The 26871-nt window shown below is 41.1% G+C and overlaps 3 protein-coding genes across 8 annotated transcripts; all 3 read left to right on the top strand.

The window, feature by feature from the left end:
- Positions 1–5926: 5926 nt before the first annotated feature.
- tpm4a (tropomyosin 4a) lies at positions 5927–18617 on the top strand. 4 transcript variants are annotated; one of them, XM_062515585.1, is made up of 9 exons: positions 5927–6263; positions 7766–7891; positions 14045–14178; positions 14434–14551; positions 14742–14812; positions 15012–15087; positions 15789–15851; positions 15963–16032; positions 17688–18617. In XM_062515585.1, the coding sequence occupies exons 1-9, from the start codon at positions 6150–6152 to the stop codon at positions 17768–17770; spliced, it is 855 nt and encodes a 284-aa protein (XP_062371569.1). In that variant the 5' UTR covers positions 5927–6149; the 3' UTR covers positions 17771–18617. The 4 variants fall into 4 exon arrangements, with proteins under 4 accessions (XP_062371569.1, XP_062371568.1, XP_062371570.1 ...); XM_062515584.1 differs by lacking the exon at positions 17688–18617 and adding an exon at positions 16629–16885 and having other exon boundaries at positions 5928–6263; XM_062515586.1 differs by lacking the exons at positions 5927–6263; positions 7766–7891 and adding an exon at positions 9929–10375.
- A 127-nt stretch (positions 18618–18744) lies between these two features.
- Positions 18745–22014, top strand: hsh2d (hematopoietic SH2 domain containing). 3 transcript variants are annotated; one of them, XM_062515580.1, is made up of 6 exons: positions 18745–19406; positions 20034–20173; positions 20301–20390; positions 20541–20706; positions 20787–21071; positions 21186–22014. In XM_062515580.1, exons 2-6 carry the CDS (start codon positions 20052–20054, stop codon positions 21714–21716), a joined length of 1194 nt encoding a protein of 397 aa, XP_062371564.1. In that variant the 5' UTR covers positions 18745–19406; positions 20034–20051; the 3' UTR covers positions 21717–22014. The 3 variants fall into 3 exon arrangements, with proteins under 3 accessions (XP_062371564.1, XP_062371567.1, XP_062371566.1); XM_062515583.1 differs by having other exon boundaries at positions 19355–19399; XM_062515582.1 differs by having other exon boundaries at positions 19387–19544.
- A 555-nt stretch (positions 22015–22569) lies between these two features.
- Positions 22570–26795, top strand: tax1bp3 (Tax1 (human T-cell leukemia virus type I) binding protein 3). The gene is made up of 4 exons (XM_062515588.1): positions 22570–22825; positions 23350–23469; positions 23747–23824; positions 25466–26795. Exons 1-4 carry the CDS (start codon positions 22787–22789, stop codon positions 25598–25600), a joined length of 372 nt encoding a protein of 123 aa, XP_062371572.1. The 5' UTR covers positions 22570–22786; the 3' UTR covers positions 25601–26795.
- The last annotated feature ends 76 nt before the right edge of the window (positions 26796–26871 follow it).

A 26871-nucleotide genomic window follows, 5' to 3' on the forward strand; every position in this document is an offset into this window, starting at 1 on the left:
ATGTGTTTCCTGACAGCGAGGGAAATGCCTCAGTATGGAAATGACACAAAGCAAGTCTTTATGCCTAACACGGTAACTTTTCGCAGGATTTTCTTGACCAGTCCATCTAATCGATTTTACTTTCGGTTAGTCACATTTTGTGAAATTTTGGCAGGCGTTGTGACGTTTATATCGCTAGAAATAAATCGTACTGCAAGGGCCTCTCTGCCTTAATTTTTCAGCCCAAGAGTGCATAACTCCTGGGGTGAGGCGATTGCGACAGCTATCTGTCCCTGGTGGAATATACTGTCCTCTGGTTACCCACACCACAGCCATTCCCTTTGCTAGCACAACTGTGGACAGCATTTCACAATTCATCACTTTCACATCTCCTTGGGACATCGTGGCGTGCAAGCTTTCACACTCTGCATCATTTCTAATCATTACACAATCGAAGACATATTACTTTATGCGAAGGGGGAACATGTATTTTGGTTGGTACCATGCCGGAGCATGAAAATCGGACCAACGCTGAATATCAAACACAGAGTAGCTCTGTTCCTCTTTGGCTTGCGGGTCCTATCTCCATGCACATGGTGAAGTTTGGGATTCCTAGAGGCACAACGAGGATGTTTTGACAGCTTTGTTATTCTCCGCACTTCTTTAAGAACTCTACATCTCTCCCCAGCGGGTGTTGGAAGAGGCCTGGGCCTTACACTATTCCCCATCGCAGCAGGCCCTCACGTGACAGGGCCCAGCAGAGGTCTTAGTAGCCACGCTTGCCTCACTGTAATCATGTGGAATAATATTCGACGCTAAGACATATAGAGTGTCACAACATTTGGCACACACATGATATTGCTTTGCCCACTGTGTTTATGCACATATGATATGTTTGCTCAGAGTTGTTTGACCCAGTGTTGTAGCCAACCTACAGAGGGTTCATATGGAGTGCACAGACTGTGTTTACTATCCCACAGACAGTATTTGCAGTAACATGTGTGCTCATTCTGATAAAATGACACATGACTTAATGACATGCTAAACACTTACTTCCACTGAGACACTGGGTCTTTGGCTACATTTTGTTACACTTAGTAACAGTTGCAATATTTAGCTTTTCATAGTAAATAAATTCTTATTTACAGTTTACGGAGTTTCACCTTTCATTAAGTGATTGCAGTGATTTCAATGTCACATGCTGAGGCAGTCTCATGGTCTCTTAAGTTTGTTATATGGTCTCTACCGTCTGGAAACACGCTGGGTTTAGCCTAGGGTTAGGGTTATTGTTAAAGTTGCCTTGAAGTCGAGGTGGCAGCAGCACTGCCTTAAAGTTATCAGTGGGGGCCCAAAAAAACATCAAGCTATAAGTATCTTCAGTCTTAAAGCTCCCCCTGCTGAGCTGCTTGGGAACTCCAAGTAGTCACATAAAACTGCAGTATTATGCCCAGCATGATCAATACTAGGGTTGGGTACCTATCGCAGTTGAACCGGTACCGGTACCGATGCCAGTTCCTGAGGTTCGGTGTCGGTACCGCATCCTTACTGGATTTGTAACACCTTGTTTGTAATAACTACAACATTTTATTAAAGTTTCAAAAAGTTTTAAGACAATACAAACCCCTATTCCTTAAGTATGAACATACTGTATACACTAATCCAGCGCAAACTTGAATATCGCCATTACTGCGTGCCTGCGAGTGTGACGAGTGACACTTGCCTGTGCTTTTCAACGAAAGCATCCTGTCAGAGAATGTCTAACAAGAGATCCCGCTCATGAAAGAAAATGTCAGGTGAAAGGGAACATCGGATCAATGATGTCAGACTGTGCCAAAACTTACCGATGAAGGTAATTTATTAACAACATAAGGTATTAAGACGTGTATTAATGACAGCTAACCTCTGCAACAGCCGCCTATGGAACCAAGGGGCTAATTTCTTAGCAGCCAGCCACGCAGTAATGGCGGTGCTGTGTTACTTCCGTGTTTCGCTGGATTAGTGTATAGAACACTACACACATAACATATTTTTAACCTTATTTCAGAGATTTGGGATGGGATATGTTCTGACATTCACACCCTCTGAGATTTGCCTCTTTTCCTGTTAACATCAGCAGAACATGACACATGCCACACACACACACACACACACACACACACACACACACACACACACACACACACACACACACACACACACACACACACACACACACACACACACACACACACACACACACACACACTACAAACACACACTACACACATAACATATTTTTAACCTTATTTCAGAGATTTGGGATGGGATATGTTCTGACATTCACACCCTCTGAGATTTGCCTCTTTTCCTGTTAACATCAGCAGAACATGACACATGCCACACACACACACACACACACACACACACACACACACACACACACGCACACGCACACGCACACGCACACGCACACACAATTATGTTTAGAATCCGCATTTGCAAATACATATTTACATTGTCTGGCTAGACACACACACATACTGTAGCCTACATCCTGAATTGGCTTGGCAAAGTTAGCAATAGTAACTTTAGTTTTTGAGACAGACATAACGTAACACTCAGACATGACCTCGGTGCACTTTGCTCCTGATGCACATGAAAGTACCTGTAATGTTTCCCGGAGGGGAGTGGGGTGAACAGTCTGTGGTTGGGGTGGGAACAGTCTTGGTTGATGCCGCATGCCTTATGTAAGTATCGTTTGCCCTGGATGGCCGCGATGGAGGGGTGTGAAGAACTGGTGACGCGTTGGGCAGTTTTCACCACCCTCTGCATTGCTTCACTGTCGTGAGCAGTTGCCATACCAAACTATGACACAGTTGATGACAGGTTGTTGTCAGTGCGCCATGCCTCACTCTTTCACTTGTGCCCATTAGATGTCTCACTCTTTCAAAATGTACCTAACATATTCCAAAACACAAATGTGTGACAAATGCGTGTTTGTGTGTGTGTGTGAAGATTTCTATAGAAATAGATGAACATGTGCTATTCATACAATCACAAGATGGCAGTGTTGTCACAACAATATTATCCAATAGTTTTCAGCTCTGACATCATGCACACAAGTTCTGAGCTGTCACTTTAGGACATTGCGAAGTCACTGAAATCAACCAGAATCTTTCACAGATGTTTATATTTGTGGAATGTTTAGAGACATCTGAGGTACAATTCAGGGACAGAAGAGGCTGTATCAGTACCCTGGCCCCGCCCACCTAGTTTCTCAGTTCACTTTAATTTTATGAAGTGAGTGAGTCTGGTGAAACCAGGCCAATTAATCAGACTACACGTTCCCTGTTTTCAGGGTCTTATCGTAATTATGTCTGTGCTTTAAGCAGGAGACAAAAGTGCTGAAGGCCACCGAAAACACAAACACTGGCTGTTTGGCTTCACAGTATGGCATATTTGCATGGGCAAACACATGTCACATTTCCAGTTTGTTATCCAGGTATATCGTGAACTGGCGTTTATAATATATGCCATACTTATTTGCCACCATTATGAAATATTTGCTGTGTACAGAACAGCAGGGTAATATGAAAGAATGTGTTGCTAAAACAGCTCTTGTTTTACGCACAAAAAAATTAAATCAGTGCTGGAACAGTGGTTCAGAGTTTTTTGGTGAACTCCAGAAGGCAATGTATTTGTTTAATACATCTAAAAAGATGCTTTGCATTTATCTATAATCCATCATTATGTGTATTTGATGCCTATCCTGCCATTCCCAAACTTTCTTTCTGTTACTTTAAATGTACTAGCAATCCCAGGCGGCCGTGTGGCTTTTAGGGGAATTTTTACCATAAAAGGTCATGCTGAGTTGGGAGATGGTTTCCTGTGGGAGGGCTGGACTGGTGTGGAGATTGAAGATTTGTTCTTCCCTTATCCACTTCTCTCTCTCTCTCTCTCTCTCCTTTCTCTCCACTCTCTTTCTCTCTCTCTCTCTTTCCCTCCCTCTCTTTCTCTCTCTCTCTCTCTCTCTCTTTCCCTCCCTCTCTTTCTCTCTCTCTCTTTCCCTCCCTCTCCATCCAGGAACACGTTTTTGCTTTTTGGCTCCGACACGGCACACTCCCACCCTCAGACACAACAGCCCTTCAGCACAGATAGGAGAGGTGTGCTGTCACAAGTGTGCTCAGCTAAGTCACCTCTACACACTCTGTCTGCCCTCGCCATCACTGTTAATATTTTTGCATATGCGTCCAGTCAAAACGGTCAGTTGTGTTGAAGAAGCTGAGGAAGACAGATTGCATCTTGCATCTTTCTCCTACTGATACTACCTTCTAATGTCCTCTACATCATGAAAATTACATTTTGAATCAACCTTTTATTCAAGTGCAGTGCACACATGTGAATTGTGTAGGCATAACCCTAACCCAACATAACCGCCCCAATATCAAGGACTAACTCAGAGCACTTCATTACATATTACATATTGTGTAAAGAGGAAATGATATCGGTATGATGTCATTGTTTTCGATGACACACACAGGATTAACTGGAGTTGAGTCACACAGGTGTGCGGCAGACTGTCTCATGGCTTCCTGTTACTCTACTGCCTCAGGGTAGTGACACTCATCTGATTGGCTGTGAGGTTTGCTAAACATCTGTGCTTGCCCTTAGGACTCCATTACATCATGTGAAGGCACACAAAAGTACAACAACTACTGCGGCAATGGCACAGGTGAGACATTCGGATGAGCAGAACCGTGCGCTAAATAACATCGACCAGGTGCTCTGTAATGAATCACAGTCAAATGTCTGTAATCAACAGGTGTGAGGGTGAGTTAAGAGTAAATCATGCATAGTTTCATATTCAGCTCAGTTGCTCTGGATCGCAATCAACCTGCATTCTCTGAACAAGAGCGAAAACGGACTACTCTTGGTTTGTCCACCTTGCATCAATGAATCACCGCTGTTTTAAAATGTCTGATTTCAGTTTCTGCTGATTCCACTGCGGAGACACAGAGGATACATTTATATGATTAAAAAAAGCTCTGATCCGTTCAGTGGCAGTAATTGTAGCATAATGACAGACCATTAAAAGAAGTATGATTATGAAGTATGGTGACTACGAGCAACTTAAAGCGCTAATCTCATTATCACAGTTTACCAAGGTTTTAGCTTTTGCCTCAACAAGTTTTGCAAAAGGGTGGATTGGACATAGTCTGACATCAAATCCAACATCAACAGTTCAGATTTGTTTAGTCTGGCAAAAAAGACATAATAGCTGAAGTAGTTTTATACACAATCAGTTCCTTGTTGAAGAACTTCCATTTTACACTGAAATCCATTAACAAAAGAACATAGAATATTTATCTGTGCTTAGTATTCATTAAATATACTGTGAGAAAATTATTTTACCAGGCTACACCCGTCTGGTAGCATTAAAGTAAAGCTAAATGTTGTTCATGTGCACAATCACAGTTACTATGAACATAGCAGTGTTGCTTGCCTCCGTGAGGATTTGAGGCCCACCATCTCTGCTGCTGCTGCTGCTACTTTAAATGCTCAATCCGGAGCAGACCGACACAAATATTTGGTGGAGAACCGAGGCATGGTAATTTCCTACCAAAAGTATTTAGCAGGCCAAAGATATCATTCATCACATATGTGTTACAAACATTGAACCAGCACTGTTATCTTCAGTCATAGAGTTAAATTTGGCTATGGGTTCTCTCTCTTTCTCTCTCTCTCTTTCTTGCTCTCACACTCTCTCTCTCTCTCTCTATCTCTCCTTGGTCTCTCACTGTTGTTTTTTTTAAAGAAACGCAGCAACCCAAATAAGGAGATTGCTAGAGAAGTGCTGCTGTGTGAGAGCCCAGTCCTTAGAAAGGTTGTGAGAGTGGTCTGGCCGGAGTGGTGGGCGTGGGGGGGTTGAGGGGGGGGGGGTGTTCTCAGAATGATGGGGCATTGAAGTAAAAGGCGGAGAACAGTCAAAGACGCTAGCTAGAGTGTGTGACTGCTCAGGGGCTTGACTCTGCACCACTTCTGCTCCTCATAACGCATGTACAGTAGCACATCATTCTGGAACTCTCAGCCTTAACGGTGCCCATTTACAACTGAGGAGTACCGCAAGCGACCTGTCCTTCCGTCTGTGTGTCTCAGTTTAGTGTGCAGAGAAACTCACCCAAACAGCCACCATGGAGGCCATCAAGAAGAAGATGCAGATGCTGAAGCTGGACAAGGAGAATGCCATCGACCGGGCAGAGCAGGCAGAGACGGAGCAGAAAGCAGCTGAGGAAAAATGTAAACAGGTGGGTGATGGGTGGAAAAGGAGGATTTAACTTTCACCAAATCTGAGATGGTTCCAGCTTCTAACGGATGGTGAGACAAGTAGAATCCCGTAAAGACTTAATTCCCAGATGAATGCATGTTAATTTCTTGACACTACTGTTGGATAGACATTTTGAAAGAGTCTTTCAGTTTTCATGAAACTCGTTAAGTAGGCAAGTGAATTCATTCCGCATCGATCAAGACGTTAATGATTGCACAGCATCCATCATTCGGTGAGATAAAATGAGCTGCGTCACTCAATACTTAGAATCCATGAACAAGCTAGATGTTAAATTAGAATTGTGATGCTGTATGATGGTGTACAGTAGATGTGCTTCCTCTCTTTAAATGATGCATTAAAAAACTTCAGACTTAATAAACTTAATAAACTACTAAGACAGCCACAAGTTAAACATGAACAATGTTCTACAAGAGAGGAATCTATGGGAGGATATCCAAAGGATACATAACTCCAGAAGTAGTCTGAGTGCTAGTTATCCAAACCACTAAAATGACAATGATGGACCTTGAATCATTAAACAAGACAACTATGTTAAACAAGTTCAACTATGTTAAACACCGGGCATTAAAGGAGACAAAATGAATATGTTGTTTATACGTTGCTGACAGACAGGGATCTGCTTAAGAGGGTGTTAACCTTTTGCTGGCATCTGTCCCCATCCCCTGAGAGTAAGCAGTAGCGGACCTCTGTAGTGGTCAGCATAGCGAGCCAGTATTTTTAGACAGAGAGAGAGAGAGAGAGAGATACAGTGTAAGTGAGTGAGAGAGACAGAGTGTGTGTGTGAGAGAGAGAGAGAGAGAGAGAAAGAGAGATGGAGATGGAGAGAGAGAGCGAAAGAGAGAGGAAGAGGGTGTGTGCAAATAAAAGAGAGTACAAGAGAGGGAGAGATAGGCAGAGAGACAGAGAGAGAGAGAGAGACAGAGAGAGGGTGCAAGAGAGAGAGAGAGAGAGAGAGAGCGCGCAAGAGGGAGGGAGCAAGAGAGGCAGGCAGGATGGAATCCATGGGGATTATCAGGGCCACAGCAGCAGAGCCCAGGCCTGATAACGGATAACCGGAAAGTGTTTGTGAATGCAAAGTGGACAGCATACCAAAGGGCTGGACACTCAAACCTAAAAATACACTGCTATCAACACTCATACAACAGGGTGCAAGGGTCACAGAAGTTATCCCAGACTTTTGGTTTGTGTATTTTATCAATCAATTGGTCACTCAAGAAAGCATCCACTGACAAGAAGCGAAAGTCAAAATAATGGATGTATAGATGAATTACTGCTTCATCATCAACCCCTTTGAATTAATCAATACGTTTGGTTTACATCACAAATGTCAACAATTCTATGAATGAGATTAGTTTTGAAGATATGTGTGTACTACAACAAGCAATTGTATTAGATAACATACAAACAAACAGTTTTTTTCAACATTTATGGAATGGTTTGTGTGTCTTTCTGTTTCATCAGCTGGAAGATGAGCTGGTCGGCTTGCAGAAGAAGCTCAAAGGAACTGAGGATGAACTGGACAAATACTCAGAAGCCCTGAAGGACGCCCAGGAGAAACTGGAACTATCAGAGGCGAAAGCGACAGACGTGAGTAGAGGACCATGAGCTGACAGTCGACCCAGCCTCACATCCAAAACAGTACAAACAAAAACTCCCAAGAGTTCTCTTTTAACAGAGAATTTCAAAAGAGGCCACAACAGCATACCGCAACTTGAAATCACAAAGAAACACAAAGGGATGACCTCTAATCTGCACAAACACATGTTATTGGTCTTCCTTAAGTTCTTATAACAAGACAATCATGTGACAGCGCAAAGCCTGTCTGCACTCCTGTCAGTGTGTCATTCTGTTTTTTTCTTAGATTACATAAATGACACAGACTAACACAGTGCCACTCTTGGATCAAGTGTAGGAAATCGTTACGTTGTGTGTTACACAATTCACACATTCCTCTATGACTCTAAATGACTGCCAGCTGTGGGACATATTGAGCAATCTGACGGTTTTCCCTGCCAGTGCAAAGCTTCTTAGAAATGTCCCGTCCATTAAGTCATTAAAAAAAAGAGTGAGAGACGGTGAGTATTTCACTTTCCCACACACAAACAATCCCCAAAATATCCCCTATTCTTCATGCAAGAGCCTCAGTCGCAGACAAAGGGACGCAAGTGAATGAATAAATGTTGTCTGTGGTTCCGGTTATCTGGTATTCTTCATCTTCCCCTGACCCCAAATAGTTTCTTTTCAACGTTTTGGTCAGTATTCAGCTGCATGGGCCTGTTAAATTCACGTTTTGCCGTCGCATGGAAAAGCATCCAGAGTGGCGGAGCTGCAGGCCCGGCCACAGCTGCCCTCTCCGGGGTTTCCGCCCTGCAAGGTTGGCTGCTCTGACCACCGCCGCGCCACATGTCACATATTAGAGGCTGCCGTAAACTAATTACACCTCTGAATTCACCATGCCAGAGAGGGAGGAGTGCCCAGGAAGAATTCTGTGCCGTTGCTCGAGTCTCTGTATGCAGTGTACGTGAGTGAGTGTGTGTGTGTGGTTGTTTGTGTGTGTGTGTGTGTGTGTGTGTGTGTGTGTGTGTGTGAATGTGTTCTCTCTAGTCTTTGATGGAATGGAGTGCTTTAGCTGGGCCTGTTACTGATAAGCCCAAAGAGTAGCAACAGATGGAGGGGGTTTCAATGGCAGCACAGCAGCCCTGGAATTTCAGGAATGCCGCTAAAGCAAACACAAAAGCCCGCACTCCTGCATCTAATGAAATCAATACTCAGCGCCCTTTTCCTGTGGGCCGAACACAGAGACAAGCCTCTCATATTTCTGCCTGATAGTACTCACCAAACATATTTTAAGATCTTTTGTTGCTGGTTATATGAAACCCTTTCACGCAGCACTGTTTTCAGTGTTTCAGTGAGCTGCACTGTGTGATACAATGCAGCAAAAGTGACTGATATCATTGATTACCTGCAGCCACACTGACCTGAGGATCGACTGACCTGAGGATTCTAGTTTACTGAAGAGCAGACCTATGGGGTAAATACCTGTACAGGGTTTGGGAGATGTAGTTGTAACGTTTCACAGAGGGGTATAATATTTTCCCATGGCAATAAAGGTAGGTCTCAGACTTTCAGACTGGACATTCAGTAGGCTATCTCACCAACAATGGGGCATTAGTGAAAGTTGGGTTAGGTTAGATGTCAGAGCAACAGGTATCGAAAGCAGACATAACTGTATTTAGGCCTACTAATGTAAATGTATAGACCACTATAGTAAGACTCCCACACCTCTTCTGAGGATAAGACACTTTCTTATTTTATTTACACTCGCATCATTGTGCATACATTTGTAAAAAAAATTTGATTCGATTATATTCAACTTGATTCAAGAGTGTACCTGTATTTCTTTCATATCTTGTGTTGCACCCCTACCTTCGAGTTCCACTCGGGTTCATCTTGAATTCTTGAGAACGCGCTCCTGAGTTTGGTTCGAGCCTGCCCGTATACCGCGGAACCCACATGCACGCTCCGCCTATCCCCAAACTGTGACCTCATCCTCAGTCACACTTTTTTAACGGGATTGGAGGATTTCACATCAGCGTTCTTCGGCGCTCTTGCCATTTATATCCAGTCTCCACAGTAATGTGTTAACTAGATGATGCACTATACGTATACTTAATACATTCCAAAGGTTAGGCTACATTGCATCAAACGTTTTCGAAGGCGTGAACTGGATTTGTTTTAGCGGCGCAGCGGAGGACTGATTACTTAAGCCACAGGGATACCTGGACAGACATTATTTGCACTAATTTCGTCTTCTATAGTTCCAGTATTCGTCGCGTAGGCTATATAGGCCTATTGGAGTTTTACTTGTTAACATTTTGTTAACATACGCTGTATATTTGCACTTTTATATTCTGTTAGAAGTTTTAACGGGACACGGGAATGGCAGGGTTGAATTCTTTGGATGCTGTTAAAAGAAAAATTCAGGCTTTGCAACAACAAGCTGATGATGCTGAAGACCGAACCTTGGTTTTACAGAGAGATTTGGACAGTGAACGAGAACTCCGAGAGAAAGTGAGCGGTCTTTATTTTTTCTTCCTGCCCATTCCTCTACATCTTAGAACTGTATTTTATTACTGTTACAACTTTTTTATGACACACTTTCGCGGGTCATGTTGTTCCATATTTATCAAAATGCAAAAGTCGCGCGCTGTGACACACGTCATCCCCTAGTCTTGCTTTATCCATTACCAGCCTACATCATATTCCCAGCGTCTTTATGTGATGCTTGGTTGTTGGCATGCTGGCGTTTGACGTGGGCGTTGTCACAATGAGTTGAATGAGTTTAGCGTAAAAGTTGATGAAGGCTTGACTGTTTGTGCCATCAGTGTCTAGTGTTAGTAGGCCTACACATCATCACGATAGAACGCGTAGGCCTACGCTATCACACTCGTTTCCAGGGTGAAGCTAGCTGTGAAGCACCTCTGCTGTAGCATAAGAGCTTGGAAAATTGCTCAGGGTTGTCAACCTCATGCATTGACCAATTGTTCATTGACACTAACTGGTTGCCAAGTGTACATTGTGATGACACTTTGGGTCTTTGAATGGAAAGGGAAACTCATTGGTTCAGATGCAGACTTCCTCTAATGGCTGGCCTAAGGACCTTGAGAGGGATGTTGTCATTCTAGTTCACTGTTCTGCTTCCTGAGGTTCCCACAGCTATTGTAGGTGATCTGACATGTCACAGATGTGGCACAGCCTAGAAGAGATGGTAGTGCTGCCATGATATTATTCAAGACATTTGATGATTAGGATTTCACAAGCCTATTTGTTTTGTAAAACAGAATCGCCTCAAGATATAATCTAGATTAAATGTAATATTGATTTTGTGCAATGATTTGAAATAGTCACATGGCCATACACTTTCATAATCAATTAAGATGACAACGACGATAACAATACCGAATAAATGGGTTCAGAAAGTGATGCTCAGTGATATCCAATGGGTCCAGCAGATCAAGCAGGCAGTTAACCATGTGAATCAGATCCATTCACAATGTTAAAAAAAAGAGACGGTATCAAACTCTAAACGAATTCTAGCTGTTTTCAGCATTGACAGTTTAAGAGCTTGTAGGCCCTCGAAACTTTGTAAGTACAAGCTTATCCAGTGGTCTGTTTACATACACATCAAATGGTTGCCATCCTGAACAGCAGCTTATTCTGGAATTGATCCAGTTCTGGAGAGGAGCATGGTCAAAGTTAGGCTATGTCCAAGATTTTGGCAGAGCAAGTCCTTGACATACATTTGCCTGCAATATACATTTAGTCTTAACCCTCTTTGCATGCTGTGTTGGCTCTGAGATATTCAATTTCTCATGGATGGCCAAAGTTCATATTATGCAGTCTGGAGTATATCCATAGAAACACAGACCGTATGCTTTCCATTAAACACGACCCTAAACTGTAGCAATAATTAGATTCCTGCTTGGCTTACTTTCCCCTGCTCATTCCCTGGCACTTAACGCTGGTGCTGGGCCTTATGACAACAAGAGTGGAGGGATGAGCATCCCTTTACCTTCTTCTGTCCAGCTACTCTTGTCAGCTTCAAGAACATTTTCATAATTGCATATCATAACAGATAAGGTAATGTGGTGATTACATGTACTGTATGCTCCCTATTCTGCCTCTCCCACTGGTGAGACTTATTAGGAGACCAATACTAGAAGGCTTTGAATGAAACTGACTGTACATGTCCCATTGTTTCTCAATGAGCACAAGCCATAGAGTTAGTCATAGCTGACAGTCCTGGTGACACAGAACCTGTATGGACACAGCTTCCTAATGATGACAAATACCTCTAGTTGTGGTTCCAGACAGTCTTTTTAATCTGTAATTCTTTCAAGAAGATATATCCGTGTTTCAACAGGCATATTTGTTTTGATAATTTTCCAACAATGTACGATAGCCTGGTAAAGACATCATTCCTGTGAAATTCCTGGTTAAAGGTCCTGCCAGGAGTCTTATTATGTGTGCAAGTTGAAATTTGAAGACCAGAAGTTTGTCCAGTACTACATCTTGTGATCCTAAATTGTAACATAATTTATGCACAGCACATTTAGACAAATTGATTTTGATATCATCCTGGCTAATTTGCAGGTGGATCCTTTACCTTTGATATCTCTCCCATCCTTACTGCTGGGACACACATGGTTCCATTTAGTTTCGTTTTTTTTTTCTATGAGTGATTGGTCTTCCTGGCATTCTACTACAGACATTCTCCAGAGTATGTTTTACCATATAAGGCATGAGTCCCAGACAGCTAGAGAATGCTCTGACTAAGGAAGAGGGCCTGGCCAGAGAGGGTGTGTTCTGACCCACAGCTGAATGAATGAGGGGGAGGGAGGGGGAAAGGATGTGGAGTGGGCTGATTTCCTGTCTTTTTTATGTTTGTGTTCAGCACCAGTGACTTCTCATGAATCCCAGTGTTTTTACTTTAACCAGAATTAGCATTCCGGCTATAAATGTCGACCTCCATAACTTTTGTCCCTTTGTTAAGTCTACTTTTTTAAAATGCCACATGCTGTGAGCTGGTTTAGTCTCTGCATTAACATGTGAAGAACGGAGTGTTTATTTTTTCAGACATGTTTACGTTCTCCCATATGTTCCATAGTACCTCTTTGGGGCACACCCAATATCCAGCCCCCACCAGGTCCAACTTCATTGTTTCAGAATCATGGGTCAGTTTGAAAAGGCAAACGGTAAAGTGTAGAAACTCCGCACTGTTTAGAAGTGGTTTCATGCCAGATGTTCATGATATATTTGATCCTTTGCTACTGGAATAGTTTGTACCTTTCAGAACCTTCTGAATACATTTTCATCTGAGGACTTACTGTGCCTTTACATGGCAGAGAACTCGAAATGGGTCAGGACTGTAGTTGCAGAGAATACTGAACTCATGCTCTGGTCAGGAAACCATGCCTCTTGTGCTACTGGGTGTGTTCCCCACCGCTCTGTCCACCTCTGAACTGAAATAGTCTGCCTATGAGAACATGGAGCCATTCTCCTAAATAGCCTAATTTCAGTTCACCCCAGGGCTCTGTAAACACTCACTCGGCCTGCCTGGTGAATGTCTTACCTCAGCAGCACTCTAAGCCTTGCCACAAAGAGCCTCACGACTCTGAAGATTATCAAACCAGAGTGACAATATTCAGTGGTGTTAAGAGTGGTTGCTGTGTAAATAAAGCCATACTGTAATGCTTGTTTTGCCGTTTAGAACTGTTATGGAGCTTAACTCCAATTTGTTTGAGTAGTCTTTTCCCCTGTTATTGTGCATTAGAGACTTAAGTTTGACTTACGTCATCATAGTTACCTTTTACATCTTTCATCGTGTCCGTTTTCATCTTAACAGTATCAACAGTACTGTAGCTACCTGAGACATGGGGTGAGATGAACATAGCTGTTTCCATTGTTTCCTTGAATGCTGCTGAACGTCCCTTGATCTATCCAGTCAAATTATGTCTATTTTTCAACCCCGCTCTTGTACATTGCTCTCTGATCACACATTACACACTGACTGTACACTAGTTTATGCAATGGGTAATTTACTACACACTGGACATCTCCATTGCATCAACCCCGGTTTTAGCCCATAAGAACACTGTATGATAAGCAGATGAGAGTACAGTACCTTGCGGAGCACCATGGAAGGTCACCTTTGACCTTTGTGACCTCTGTGACCCTCAGGCTGAGGGAGATGTAGCCGCCCTGAACCGCAGAATCCAGCTGGTGGAGGAGGAGCTGGACCGAGCCCAGGAGCGGTTGGGCACGGCACTGCAGAAGCTGGAGGAGGCAGAGAAAGCTGCAGATGAAAGCGAAAGGTGAGAGGGCGCACAAGGCATCATGGGAACATCATCAATCTCAGATAGTCACAGTTCCATAATCATGGGTGCAATGCAGTCAGTTTTGATTATTATTATTATTATTATTATTATTATTGCATCACACTCATGTTTTTCAGTGACTAAAAATACTGTTGAAATTGCTGTCTCTATATATGCGTTAGCAGCACTGGATATAAACCTTATGCTAAACGACTCCATATTGGTTTAAAAGACTACTCTTTGTCTTCCCAGAGGTATGAAGGTCATTGAGAACCGGGCCATGAAGGATGAAGAGAAGATGGAGATCCAGGAGATGCAGCTGAAGGAGGCCAAACACATCGCAGAGGAGGCTGACCGCAAGTATGAGGAGGTGGGTCTGTTTACCACAGAGAGCCTGAGCATGTAGGTCACAGCTCCACAAAGGACAATCAATGACAACACTGAGCAATACGTCCTGTGTTTGTTATTATACATAAATTGCATTATAGCATGAACAGGTCTTCAATATTCCCAAAGTGATTTTTAGGTCTGTAGTTTGATCTCTTTCTCTTCTGTGACAGGTGGCCCGTAAACTGGTGATTCTGGAGGGAGAACTCGAGCGAGCGGAGGAGAGAGCTGAGGTCTCGGAAATGTGAGTTGTGGTTTGACAGTCTCCATTTTTAAGTCAGGCTATTCAGATATGAAGATCATTCAAACAACTGCTGATTTGCATATTGCATCAAATGTTGGAGTATTTCCAACAGTACATTTCTCATCAGCACACCTTAGTGCAGGTGAACTTAGCTTTGATGTGTACTGACGTGCTGTTTCTGTATGGTTGTTATTTTCAGAAAAGCCAGTGATCTAGAGGAAGAGTTAAAAAATGTAACCAACAATCTGAAATCACTGGAGGCTTCGTCTGAGAAGGTAAGTAGCATTGCCCTCATTTTATAAAGGCTCACTGTTAATTGCATCTGTTTGTCCGTTAAACGTCTCAGAATCTCTTCATAAATATTGTCTCTGAATCCAATATATCAGTAATGCTTTCCATGCAGTAAGGGTTATGCCACTCAGATTGTTATTTTAGCAAAGCTGGAAGGGCTTGGAGCCGGCGTGGTGCCAGTTGTGCCACATGACTTACCTAGCTACTTATGCAGCTAGTTTACTGTGATTGAATCACCAACTCATGCCTGTCTGATGGGCAGTGTGGTACACAGTATGACGACTTCGGCCCAACACAGTCATGTGTTTGAACCATAATATCAGCCTGTTGCATAGATAACTAAGAACTTCTGGTTCATTAGCACAAGCTGGGTTTGGTATGTCCTTCATATTTTGCCACGATGTTTGCGAGGCGTACTTATTGCGGCACTAACATGTCCTTGTCGCACTGTATCCTGATTGTTTCTCTTTTTTCTTTTTTTGGATAAAAGTGTCAGCTAAATGACTGAATGTAACGAGTACGGTATATTAAATGGATCATATGTAATAGGCCTATTGCATTTGTTTATAACTTGTGTTATAGCCCAGGATTTGTTCTATGTGCTATGTACACGCAAACAGAATTCAAATGTATGGTTTCTTCTTTTCTACATTTCTGAATCACATATTTACCTGTATCGTTACAGTACTCTGAAAAAGAGGACAAGTATGAGGAAGAGATCAAGGTCCTTAGTGATAAACTGAAAGAGGTGAGATAATGGAATCACAACTTTGTCTGAGTAGTTTGAACATTATATTGCAAAATGTATATTTTCTTTAATGTGTTATTTATTGTAAACTCTACCCAACTACGTTCCTAGGCTGAGACTCGTGCAGAATTTGCTGAGAGGACAGTGGCTAAATTGGAAAAATCTATTGATGACCTGGAAGGTATGAACTGTTATCTGTTTTATGTATTTGCACCCTGAGAGACACCGTGGCATACGACACACTGTGTCGTCAAACAGTCTACAGTATACAGCACTGTCTTTTAAAAAACAGTTTAACAACTGGTTTGAATTAAGCAAACTATGAGTTAAAATTTTATAAAAGAGCCCCATGGAAACTATTCTACCAGACTAAAGGAACAATATTGCTCCCCAGAGAAACACAGGCTCTTTGCCTGCATTGGAATGTAACACCCAATAATGAAACCCATCCGCAACCCTTTCTTGCTGTGTAAAATAACAGCTACTTTTAGCAGCAATGCTTATTTTACATCAGCAACATGGAGAAATGTGTTATTATTAGACGTTTCTGATTAAATGCTTCTGTCTTGTGATTTCCTTCTACTCTCTCTGCATCTGTAAAGTATGACTGCTTATGCTTTGAACTGAATATTCTTCTCCGTTGTCCTGACCAATCTCATTCTTCTTTCTCCATGATCCATGTCTGTCTTTCCTGCTCTTCGCCTCTCCCTGTCTTTGCTGCCTGCGCTTCTTCGCTCTTGCTTTGGACTGCATCTCCTGTTGATCTTTGACCTCCAGATGAACTGTATGCACAGAAGTTGAAGTACAAGGCTATCAGTGAGGAGCTGGACCATGCCCTCAATGACATGACCTCTTTATAGAGAGCTGTTTTAGAAACCTGTGCATGTGTGTCATCTCTTGCTGTACTCAATTGGCCTTTCTGTGTTGCTCTGTGATATCTTCAAATACGGGCCATTTCCTCTGTTATCGGTGCCTTACTCTCTCTCCTCATGCTGGGCCTCAATAAAAAGCCTGGTTTTCCTATGCATACTTCACTTTGTCTCTGTTTGCTTTTCTCAAGTGGCTCAATACTTACGACAGGAAACATTTTACAGATCGTCCAAACTACTCGCTATAAACAGTTGTTTTAAAAAAGGTTTTACAATGTCAAGCAGTCAGGGTCAGTAAAATGTATTTCATCAGACTGAGTATCTTCAGGCTCCAGTACTGTGATCCACCTGCTGTTGTGACTTTTCTTTAGTTAGACACAATTTCAGTCACATTTCTTTGGTAGTCACTTGATAGTTTTCTACTTTCTACGAGAAATTACACCTCAGCATCTATTTGGTATTGGTATTAAGTATGAATGTATATTTAGAACATTGATTTCCTTGCCAAACATGTTGAGCAGTCCAATCCAGTTAAGTGATCCATATATATTGTAGACAGACATGTTGTTTTGAACAAAACCCAGGTGAGCTTATAATCATTTTCCTTTTTCACGAGTGGCAATGGAATGAATTAAATAAATCAAAGTGATGAAATGCCTTCTTTTAACATAGCTTTGATAACATCTTTGAACTTCAAATGCATGCTCTACTTACGTGAAATGGTCTGGATGTTTGAAGAGTCTTTTACTCTGTTACTTAAATCTGCATACTAAATGGTTTGGCATGTCTAGAGTGATGTGAATCATGTCATGTGGATTATTCTGAGTCTGGCCATGTGGGTTATTTTGCATATGGATGCCCTAACTACACAAAGAGCCATTTTGTGTTTGTCCACATACTGTAACTCTACAGCTTGGGTTAGATGTTTTTGATGCATGCATAAAATACTTTGTTATTTTCATTTCAGAAAAAGTAGCAAGTGCAAAAGAGGAGAACCTGGGAATGCATCAGGTCCTGGATCAGACACTGCAAGAACTTAACAGTTTATAAGTCTGGTGAGGAAGACTGGAAGAAGAAGAGGAGAGGGAGAGGAGGAGAACAGACGTCGCTCCACATTCCATTAATTTCACACCTCACTTCCTGTTTACGGCAGTAAAGTCTCATACCTTATGACAGGAGATTAACTATACATTCTTGTTAACAGTCTGTTGTTTCTGGAAATTTCTTGATAGTGCACCAACAAAATACATTCCATAATTGCAATGTAACAATGTTTACAGAATTGTGGTTTATTTTTTTCATTTTATTATTTTTTATACCCCAATGCTCACCAAGAATTCACAGCAGTATGGTTTAGTTGAAATTGTGATATATGAAATGATCCCTTTATGTTCAACATACTGAATTATTTATGGAGACCTAATTTGAGAATGTATTTCAGCTTCGGTTGGATTCTTCAAAATACAGCTCAATTATGCCACCTACTGGGAATATTTGTTGTAAAAAAATGACATGTTGCTCCAAAGGCAGGACATTGCACAGACAATGATATGATCTATGTAAAACTGGTATATTGGATGCCTTGTAGAGCAAGTTTGAATACATTTTGCATGCTTTCTGAATGATATTCAGTCTTTACCTCTACAGGGACATATGAAACTTGTTAGATAAGCGTGCATTTACACTAGACTCAAAGAGAGTAATTCTTTTCAGAGGACCATGTGAATGTAGAATTATGCCTCAGGCATTTCCTCTTCATTGCAAAGGTGACATGTATGTTCCTCTATGGCAAATACATCAACGGGAAGGCCATAATTATTCAAATGTTCTGTGCGGGCCCAAAGTTTCATGGTTACTAAACTAAAGAATAAACACAACCAGTGGAACATGATAGCTACATTGTGTCTCTGGCAGTTGGGCTTGTGTGTCATGTCAGTTTAAATTCTTTAAAAGTCAATTTGGTCATGTTAACTGTCATTTTTTATCTGAAATATGTATATAGGATGCTATATATGGTTGGGGAATATGCCATATTAATATAGCCTACCTTGTCTTAATCAGTGTTACTTGAATGGACTTTATAGGCCTACCCCAAACAAGGAAATATTCATATGAAATCTGTCACATAAAGTGTTTCAATGTGTCAGCAGTTCAGTTTTGTATTTAAGAGAAAAGCAAATTAACGCTACACTGTCAGGCAATCTTGTGTTTTGTGATTTTAACAGTGTCCATGGGAATTTTAGGGGTTGGAATGTGGTAGCCTAGGTAAATGTCAGGTCAAGGTAAAGTAGATGGACTGATTAGGCCTACCTCCTAGCCTACTCCTTGTGGCAAACGAAACTGGTGCAACAGGACTCAGCTCCAGAGAAAATTAAATGAACGTTTAGGAACAGAGACTTGGGGACTGAACTTTGGTGTCACCTCGTGCAAACATAGCAGTAGTGTCTCCTTTAACTTATGCCTGCTCGTTACTGTAGCCTACTTCATTGTCAGGTGGACTATTAGCTATCCTCAAAAGTAAACGTGACAAATGGACTTTCATTTTTATAAAGGGAAGTAATTACCTCCTGACCGTCACCGTGTTGGAAGCTGTTTATCAAATCACTCCCCGCCCCTGTGCGGCTAAGACGGAGCTAAGTTCCTGTTGGAGCACATCGCAGCACAGCAGAGTGGCCTCAGGTAACAGGTGCGTCTCTTAATGTTTACCTGTGTAAAGTAGTTTAGCTTATCTATATGAATGAAATTATAGCTGATGCAAAGGTCGTGTTGTTCGGTTCCTCTGCTCCTACTTTCTAACATCTAGGTAGCGAATAAATGATCTCAGGTAAGCCAACAAGATAGGTAGGCTATCTTAATATCGGAATACTGCTCGATTTTACTGCTCGACGTCGTGCAAATGGCATTTCCTTATTGTAGCCCATTTTCTGGTGTCAAATTGTATAGGTTATACGCGCTGCTATGGCTTATTTGTATTTAAGCTTTCCTCTGCCCACAAGGAAGTTTGTCTAGTAGTCATTGTTTGTAGCCAAATCTTTGCAGTTTTGTTACTGTTGTAACTATTGGTTAAAGATTAACTTGGCTACTACAGTAGGCATAGATTTGTCCTACATGACAAATACAAAATGACACAGTAGCTTACTTATGTCAGTTACAACATTTCCGGATACCGATAGGCCTATAAGGTGGTCCTCTAATTATTATTGAATTAAAAGTGAGTACTGAATTAATTACTAGATGCTGCAGGTTCTGCTTAATCTAATAGGCTACAATTATAGGAGATAGTAGGCCTAGTTTAATAATCAGCAATGTGCAGTTACCAGGTCTTTGGACTATGGATGGAGCATCACAAGAGAAACATGAAGCAGCTGTTGCCTGGTTTTCTGGGTATCAGCTGGGTTATATTCTGCAGAATGGAATCGTTCCAGACTGGTTCCATGGCATTATAACCAGAAAGTAAACCCTTTTTATGTTTTTATTATTATTCATAAATAATTTTCTCTGGTACAGATACAAAAATAAATGAAACATTATTACCATTATATACAATTACTAATTAAGCTGTGGATGAATTATGTCAAAGGGCTGCAGAGGACCTTCTGTCTGCCAAACCACCAGGATACTTTTTAATCAGAGTCAGTGAGAGCAGAATCGGATACACTCTGTCATATCAGTAAGTGAGCACATTTAGTCAGCCGATTGTTCTGTTGTCCTTGATATTCTAGTGTCCTAACAATAAAAGGTATTGTATTTTATGTAAGGAAAATAGCTATGTAAAAACATGTTGGTTACACATCAGTTTTGCTCTAATTTTCACTTGCAGAGCTCATGACCGTTGCAGGCACTTTATGATCGATGTTCTGCCAGATAACCACTACATGATTGTAGGAGAGAGCATTCGCCACAAGTCTATACAGGACCTAGTTGCTTATCATCGCAGGGTTCCTATTCTTCCTTTCAATGAATTAATTACAGTTGCTTGTGGACAGGTAGGTCTAGTGTGAAAATGCCATATTTCTATTCTCACTCACTGGACTGGTTCTGACAGAAATATTGATTCCCTTCACAGGCATCAAAGGACAAGGTTGATTATGCTGAACTTCTCTTTGTCAAGAAACGTCCTCCGACGCATGGCCCCAGTGCAGTGTCACCAAGCCCCCCTCAGTGGAACAGTAATGTTTCACCCCCTGCAGCCGAGGACATTCCACCAGCACTTCCTTACCGGTCAACTACAACTAACAATGACGCCCCAAATCAGAGTACAAATCCATCTTCTGTACCTGCCTCATGTGGCCCCCCTCGACTCTACCCCTGTCTTGAGGCTGAACTGGGGGCACTAAGTGCCCAGATTGTGGTATGGACATTTCTCTTTCACTGATGTATGTTTTTTTCCCCATTCAGTGGACTGGTGACTGTATTGGAGAAATATACAAGTCATTTGTTGTGTGTCATGTCATTTCACATTCAGGTTCAAGATGCAAAGCCTGTGCCACTACCCAGGAAAAGACTTTGTGTCAACAACATACAAGTGGACCACCCACCAGAGCTACCTGCGCGTGACTCCTTGGATCTCAAAATGGAGCAGCCATGTGCCAGAATCAATGGACTAGGTGACACCAAGGCAGCATGCAACGAAGGGCCACTGACTCAGCCTGGTGCGCCAAGTGTGGATCTGCACCAACCGAAAGCACAAGAGGCAAAATCTGTTAGCAACCTTACACAGTTACGAAAGAAGTTTCAGAAGATGAGAGGGGCCTCGGAAGAGCATACGTATGCAGAGATCAATGACGTAGATGTGCAAAGACTACCCCTCCCAGGTGTAGGAAGCAAAAATGGAAACAAGATCGCTTCTGAAAATGAATATGAAGTGCTTCCAGAAGAGTCTTCTGACATTAAGCCCTCATCTAAAATGAGCCAGTCCTCTGGTGATGTATCGAAATCGGAGCAGTCACTGCCATCAGAGTACCTGCCACCACCACCTTTTGCCCCAGGATATTAATGGGGGAACCTGCTGGTGTATATCTGATTAAACCATTCTGGAATGGAAGTGGTCAGAGTAGTCATATCTTGGATGTAAATCTTTTTCCGTGCCCCTCTTGAATGTACAGTTATGTTTTCTAATATGGTGATACATATCAATTTGTAATTGTGGTATTTAAATATATATTGTCCTTATTATCTGTAACTCTGATATGTCAGTAATTAACACATTATTTTCTTATTGTCGTTGCTATAGAAATAGGATTAAGCTGTGATAACTGAAGTGATTTATTGTCTGTTTTACATAAAGGAACTACAAAGATTTCCAGTTCCTCTTCTCATGCTTCTTCCCTCAGTTTTATATAAGCTATTATAAGGCTATTAGTTTTCACTGCCTTCTGCTTCAAGTAGGCTACAATAAAAGGACAGTTGCATGTTACACAATTTAGGTTGATAGGCTTATATTGCCACCTAGTGGTGAGTTTTGTACCACATGCCTGTGGCACTAACAAGGTGTGTGTAGATATTTTAATGTTTATTGTGTTTATTTTTGGCATCTGCCAACTGTATTTGAAACAACTACAGTCTAAGCCAATTTATTTCAACTTTATGCTATAATGTGAAGTAGGCCTATATCTTGACATAAAGGCCTATAGGCCTAGACTATCTCATTTTTATTAAGGCTACATTTTATAACAAATGTATGCCTATCTAAAAGTTAAGGAAAGCAAACCTGTCCATGTCATAGGGCAATGCAGTAGCCTAAACCGTTAACGTTAACACTAAACAACATGAATAGCTCTAAACTTGGCTGCTCAAATAAAGAAAAGTGACCTGAGTATGTATGACATCATCATCCCAGCCATTGGCAAACTAGCATGTCATAGCAAGTCAGAGAATGAGCTAGCTTATCTTGCTTGCTGTGATAAATGGACATTAGTGTAGCCCGTAGCTGTTGTTACAAACGCATGCGGCTTTAAGATCTGCATTACATAGAGAGAATCAACTAAAATTGTTTTATTTGCCATTTTGTGGAATTCTTATTCATCTGGGAACTTCAGTCAACGTCAACAAGCTAGGAACTTAACAATGTCTTTCGTGCCTGGCCAGCCGGTTACTGCTGTTGTGGTAAGCTATGTTAGCATTTTTAAGAACATAATTCACAGTGACGTTAACATTTATATTATTTTCAGTTCAATTTGTTTATTAGCTTCTATAACAAGTTGTGACTTCTGACATTAGATTAAAGCTTACCTTGTTAATAACTTGGGGAAATACGTGAAAAGCGGCTCAATCAACTTACGCATGCTAGCTTGTCGCTAATTATTTATTCGACTTGTCAGCAAAGTTCTGCAAGGGCCTAGGACGAACCTAGTATTAAGTTAGTGTTGAAGTATTTTACTGACTTTTACTGAATTTACTGACTATTGCATGAAATGTATCGAGGTACCCACCGATTAACTTTTCCCTTTCCTTGCCACTAGTCCTAAAAGTAGGTGTGGTGAGATGCGTTTCTTCATTGTCGTGTTTTACGCTTTCATTCACAGCGTCGCGCTTTACTTATAACAAGTAAATTGAGTTTAGTATGCTAGTAGTTGTAGTTAGCTTTCAGTTCGATTATTGAAGTTCATTTGGTTTATTGTTTTTTCCAGCAACGAATCGAAATAGTCAAACTACGACAGGGTGACAACTTGATTTTGGGCTTCAGTATTGGAGGAGGAATAGATCAGGATCCAGGACAGAATCCATTTTCTGCGGACAAGAGCGATAAGGTAAAGTTCTGAGTGTCACTCCAGTGGTGGTTTGATGTTTTCTTTTTTTCAGCAGATGGGTTAGTAACAATGATGCACTAATAGACTACATTTTGCCTGCATTCGTTGGGTCTTTGTAAGAGAGTTGACTCCACCCATTGATAACCAATCGATGAATCACTGAATTACAGTGGTGAGAATGGAGTCCTCTTAAAGGCACCGCAGATCGTAGTGAAGTAAGAAATTAAAGTATAGCCTAATTGTATAGTTTCATGATTATTACGTGTTGTTTTGTCAGGGTATCTATGTAACAAGAGTAACACCAGGAGGACCAGCAGAAGTGGCAGGTCTGAAGATGGGAGACAAAGTAATGCAGGTTGGAAAGCTTTAAGTGAACATATTTCCATGTAACCAGCTCATATTGCTATGCTACGAGCCACAATCCCAAAAAGACACATCGGCGTATTAATGTCTTGGAGACGTCATTCATTGATTTGATACCGATGGGTTACCTTTAAGGCATGTTATTATGCATTCATTGTTTAAAGTGCAATTTGTCCACCAGGTGCTGCTACATACCAGCTTTCATGTCCACACATAATTATATATAACTTCCTATATACAGTTAAGGCCAAAATGATTAGCCCCCCTGACATTTTGGAACATTACTCTAAAATTCTCCCTAAGTTTTTCATCCCTGATAAAATTTTAAAAATCAAACATTCGCCAGTGTTATTGTGTAGAATCTGGTGCATTTTGGAGTGTTGATATTATTATTAGGAATGCTTAATCAATTTGTGTGAAAAGTGGAGTGGTCAAAAGGATTAGCCCCCATGTGATTTTTTTGCTTCTAAACACACACGACCAACCTGTCACCTTTCAAGCCGCACCTTTGCAGTCAGTTAATGTCCAGACAACACCTGAACATCCAATCAGCATTGATTGTTTACCTAAAGACTTCAAGGAACAGGCCTGCAGGCACTTGAATATCTGTCTGAGAGAAAGATCATCAGGGATGTTAGCAAGCATCCCCGAACATCCGCCAAAATGATAGTTGCTGACCTTGAGACCTTAAAGTCTTGAGGAAGACAGTAGCAAGGGCTTTTTATTGTGGAGGCCTTCAAAAAAACATTACTCCAAAAGGGGCGCTTCAAAGTCAGACTGAACTTTGCCCATGCACATTTAAAAGCTAAAAGTGAGTTTTGGAAAACTGTCCTTTGGTCCAATGAGATTAAACTGCAGCTGTTTGGGCACATGGATGTTGCCTACGTTTGGCGAAAAAAGGGAAGGCCTACAACCATAAAAAATACAGTTCCCACAGTGAAGCATGGTGGTGGGAGCATCATGTTATGGGGCTGTTTTGCTGTCTCAGGCACAGGGAGCCTTGTTTAGGTGCATGGGATCATGAAAAAGAAAGATTATGTTGACCTTTTGAGGGATAACATCAAGACGTCTGCTCTTAATCTAGGTTTAGGTTGCCACCAGGTCCTTCAGCATGATAATAACCCAAAGCATAGTGAAAAGTGGTTTAAAACGCCCCAAAGGATACCAAAATCAAGGTCTGAATAGCCTAGACAGAGACCAGACCTCAACCCCATTCAGAATCTGTGGCACGTGCTTAAAGCAAGAGTCCATAGAAGAAAACCTTGCTGTTTGGACAAGCTGGAGCTAAAGAGTGCTTAAGAGATATATGTGCCAACCTAGTAAAAGATTATTCAAAGAAGTTGTTGTCAGTTAAAGCAAAGAAAGGCTACACTATTGACTATTCAGGGGGCTAATAATTTTGAACATGTCAATTTTTGTTTTTCTTGTCACAAATCAGAGCATGAGTAAAACATTATCATCAAACTTTGTGGGCATACTGTCTTTGCTCTTTTGTAATCATATAAACTAGGCACATTTCTGGAAATGGTCATTTTCATGTATAAATAAAGGATTATGTCTGAATTCACAGGGGGGGCTAATCATTTTGACCTTAACTGTATGTTGGTAGTAAGTATTCATTGTTTACCAACAGGTTAATGGTTGGGACATGACGGTGGTGACTCATGACCAAGCTCGCAAAAAACTTACCAAGAAGAATGAAGATGTGGTGCGGCTGTTGGTGACCAGGAAGGGACTGGAAAGCGCTGTCAGAAATGCTATGATGTAAGGATGACGGCAAACAAGCACACTCTCATTCAAGGGGATTTTAATCAAACAATTATGTGGCCAGCTGTAATTGGATCTGAATTGGATGCAGAGGCTAGAAATTATGAGTTTTAGGAAAGGAACAAGAAATCACATGCATGAGTGAAATCACATGAAAAATTATTTCATGTGTGCGGAACAACTAGCTCTGCATATGCCAAAGTTCAAAGCCATTCTGACAAGGTATTAGAGCTTACTGTAAAAGTTGCCTCTCTCTGACCGTTATTTTTTTTGTGTGCGTGATTACTTACACATTCTAATATTTTTCATTTTTGTTTTGTTTCGGGGTTTTTTATACATATAATCAGTAACACTAATTAAAGAACTTTTTCCCTAAATGTCATGTTATAATAACAATAGGATATCACAACAGTGTTGACTGTTTCTTTAACTTTGCTCAAACCAAACTCACAAAATACCAAGAGATATGATTTTCACAGACCATGTCCTCTGCTCTTTTGTTTTTGTATACACTTGGGAGAAATCAAATGACAAAATGGAAAATTTATATCGTAATCTAACAGCAGACACTTGTCAGCCAGGAAGGATTTGATCGTCCCAAAAGCATACCTGTAGTTTAAACACAAGCACAACATTCCTCAATGTGCCATTTTTCATAAACGTATAGGCTAGTACACTTTGTGTTCAGTGTGCGTTATGTGGCTGATTTGACTGGCTCCACACATCAAATGAACAGTATAGTTGACCCAATCTCAGTCAACCTTTTATACACCAAGTCTGTGTTCTTCATGTATGTAAGTGCTTTTTTTTTCATTCTAAGTGCATGGAATTATCAGAGATTCATTATCTTCTAATGAATCTATGCATTTAATGCAAGTACTGTCCATTCAATTCCAAAACTGTAATAATATACAATGTTGATCATACCCTTCTGAGGAAAACTTGTTTCTTTATGTCCATATAATTCTTGTTTTGAGTTTGTTTTACTTTTGATGTTTCAATTGGGAGCTGGCCACACTGGCTATCTTTATTTCAATCACTATACACTGGCTCTCTTTTGTAAGTGTCCTTTCTTTAACTGATTTACCTGAACTTGCTGCAATCTTTTACTGGTAGAATCAACCATTTTGATACTCCCATTTTGACATTTGATTGTATATTTTTATATATGGACTATATAAAATGATTTAGTTAAATGTTGTCTCATTTTGTGCATTGATTTCAACAATCTTCAAAATGTCGTTTGAGTGAAAACTTCAAACATAGGTTTCA

Source organism: Sardina pilchardus, chromosome 15 (genome assembly GCF_963854185.1).
Source record: "Sardina pilchardus chromosome 15, fSarPil1.1, whole genome shotgun sequence".
NCBI classification, from domain to species: Eukaryota; Metazoa; Chordata; class Actinopteri; order Clupeiformes; family Clupeidae; genus Sardina; species Sardina pilchardus.

Excerpts from the sequence above, each read along its gene's own strand:
- hsh2d (XM_062515580.1), top strand. The coding sequence starts at position 20,052 with ATGGATGGAGCATCACAAGAGAAACATGAAGCAGCTGTTGCCTGGTTT. Across the intron at positions 20,174-20,300 it reads CATGGCATTATAACCAGAAA|GGCTGCAGAGGACCTTCTGT; the intron begins GTAAACCCTTTT and ends ATTATGTCAAAG. Across the intron at positions 21,072-21,185 it reads CACTAAGTGCCCAGATTGTG|GTTCAAGATGCAAAGCCTGT; the intron begins GTATGGACATTT and ends TTTCACATTCAG.
- tpm4a (XM_062515585.1), top strand. The coding sequence starts at position 6,150 with ATGGAGGCCATCAAGAAGAAGATGCAGATGCTGAAGCTGGACAAGGAG. Across the intron at positions 6,264-7,765 it reads CTGAGGAAAAATGTAAACAG|CTGGAAGATGAGCTGGTCGG; the intron begins GTGGGTGATGGG and ends CTGTTTCATCAG. Across the intron at positions 16,033-17,687 it reads ATCTATTGATGACCTGGAAG|AAAAAGTAGCAAGTGCAAAA; the intron begins GTATGAACTGTT and ends TTTTCATTTCAG.
- tax1bp3 (XM_062515588.1), top strand. The coding sequence starts at position 22,787 with ATGTCTTTCGTGCCTGGCCAGCCGGTTACTGCTGTTGTG. Across the intron at positions 23,470-23,746 it reads CTGCGGACAAGAGCGATAAG|GGTATCTATGTAACAAGAGT; the intron begins GTAAAGTTCTGA and ends TTGTTTTGTCAG. Across the intron at positions 23,825-25,465 it reads TGGGAGACAAAGTAATGCAG|GTTAATGGTTGGGACATGAC; the intron begins GTTGGAAAGCTT and ends GTTTACCAACAG.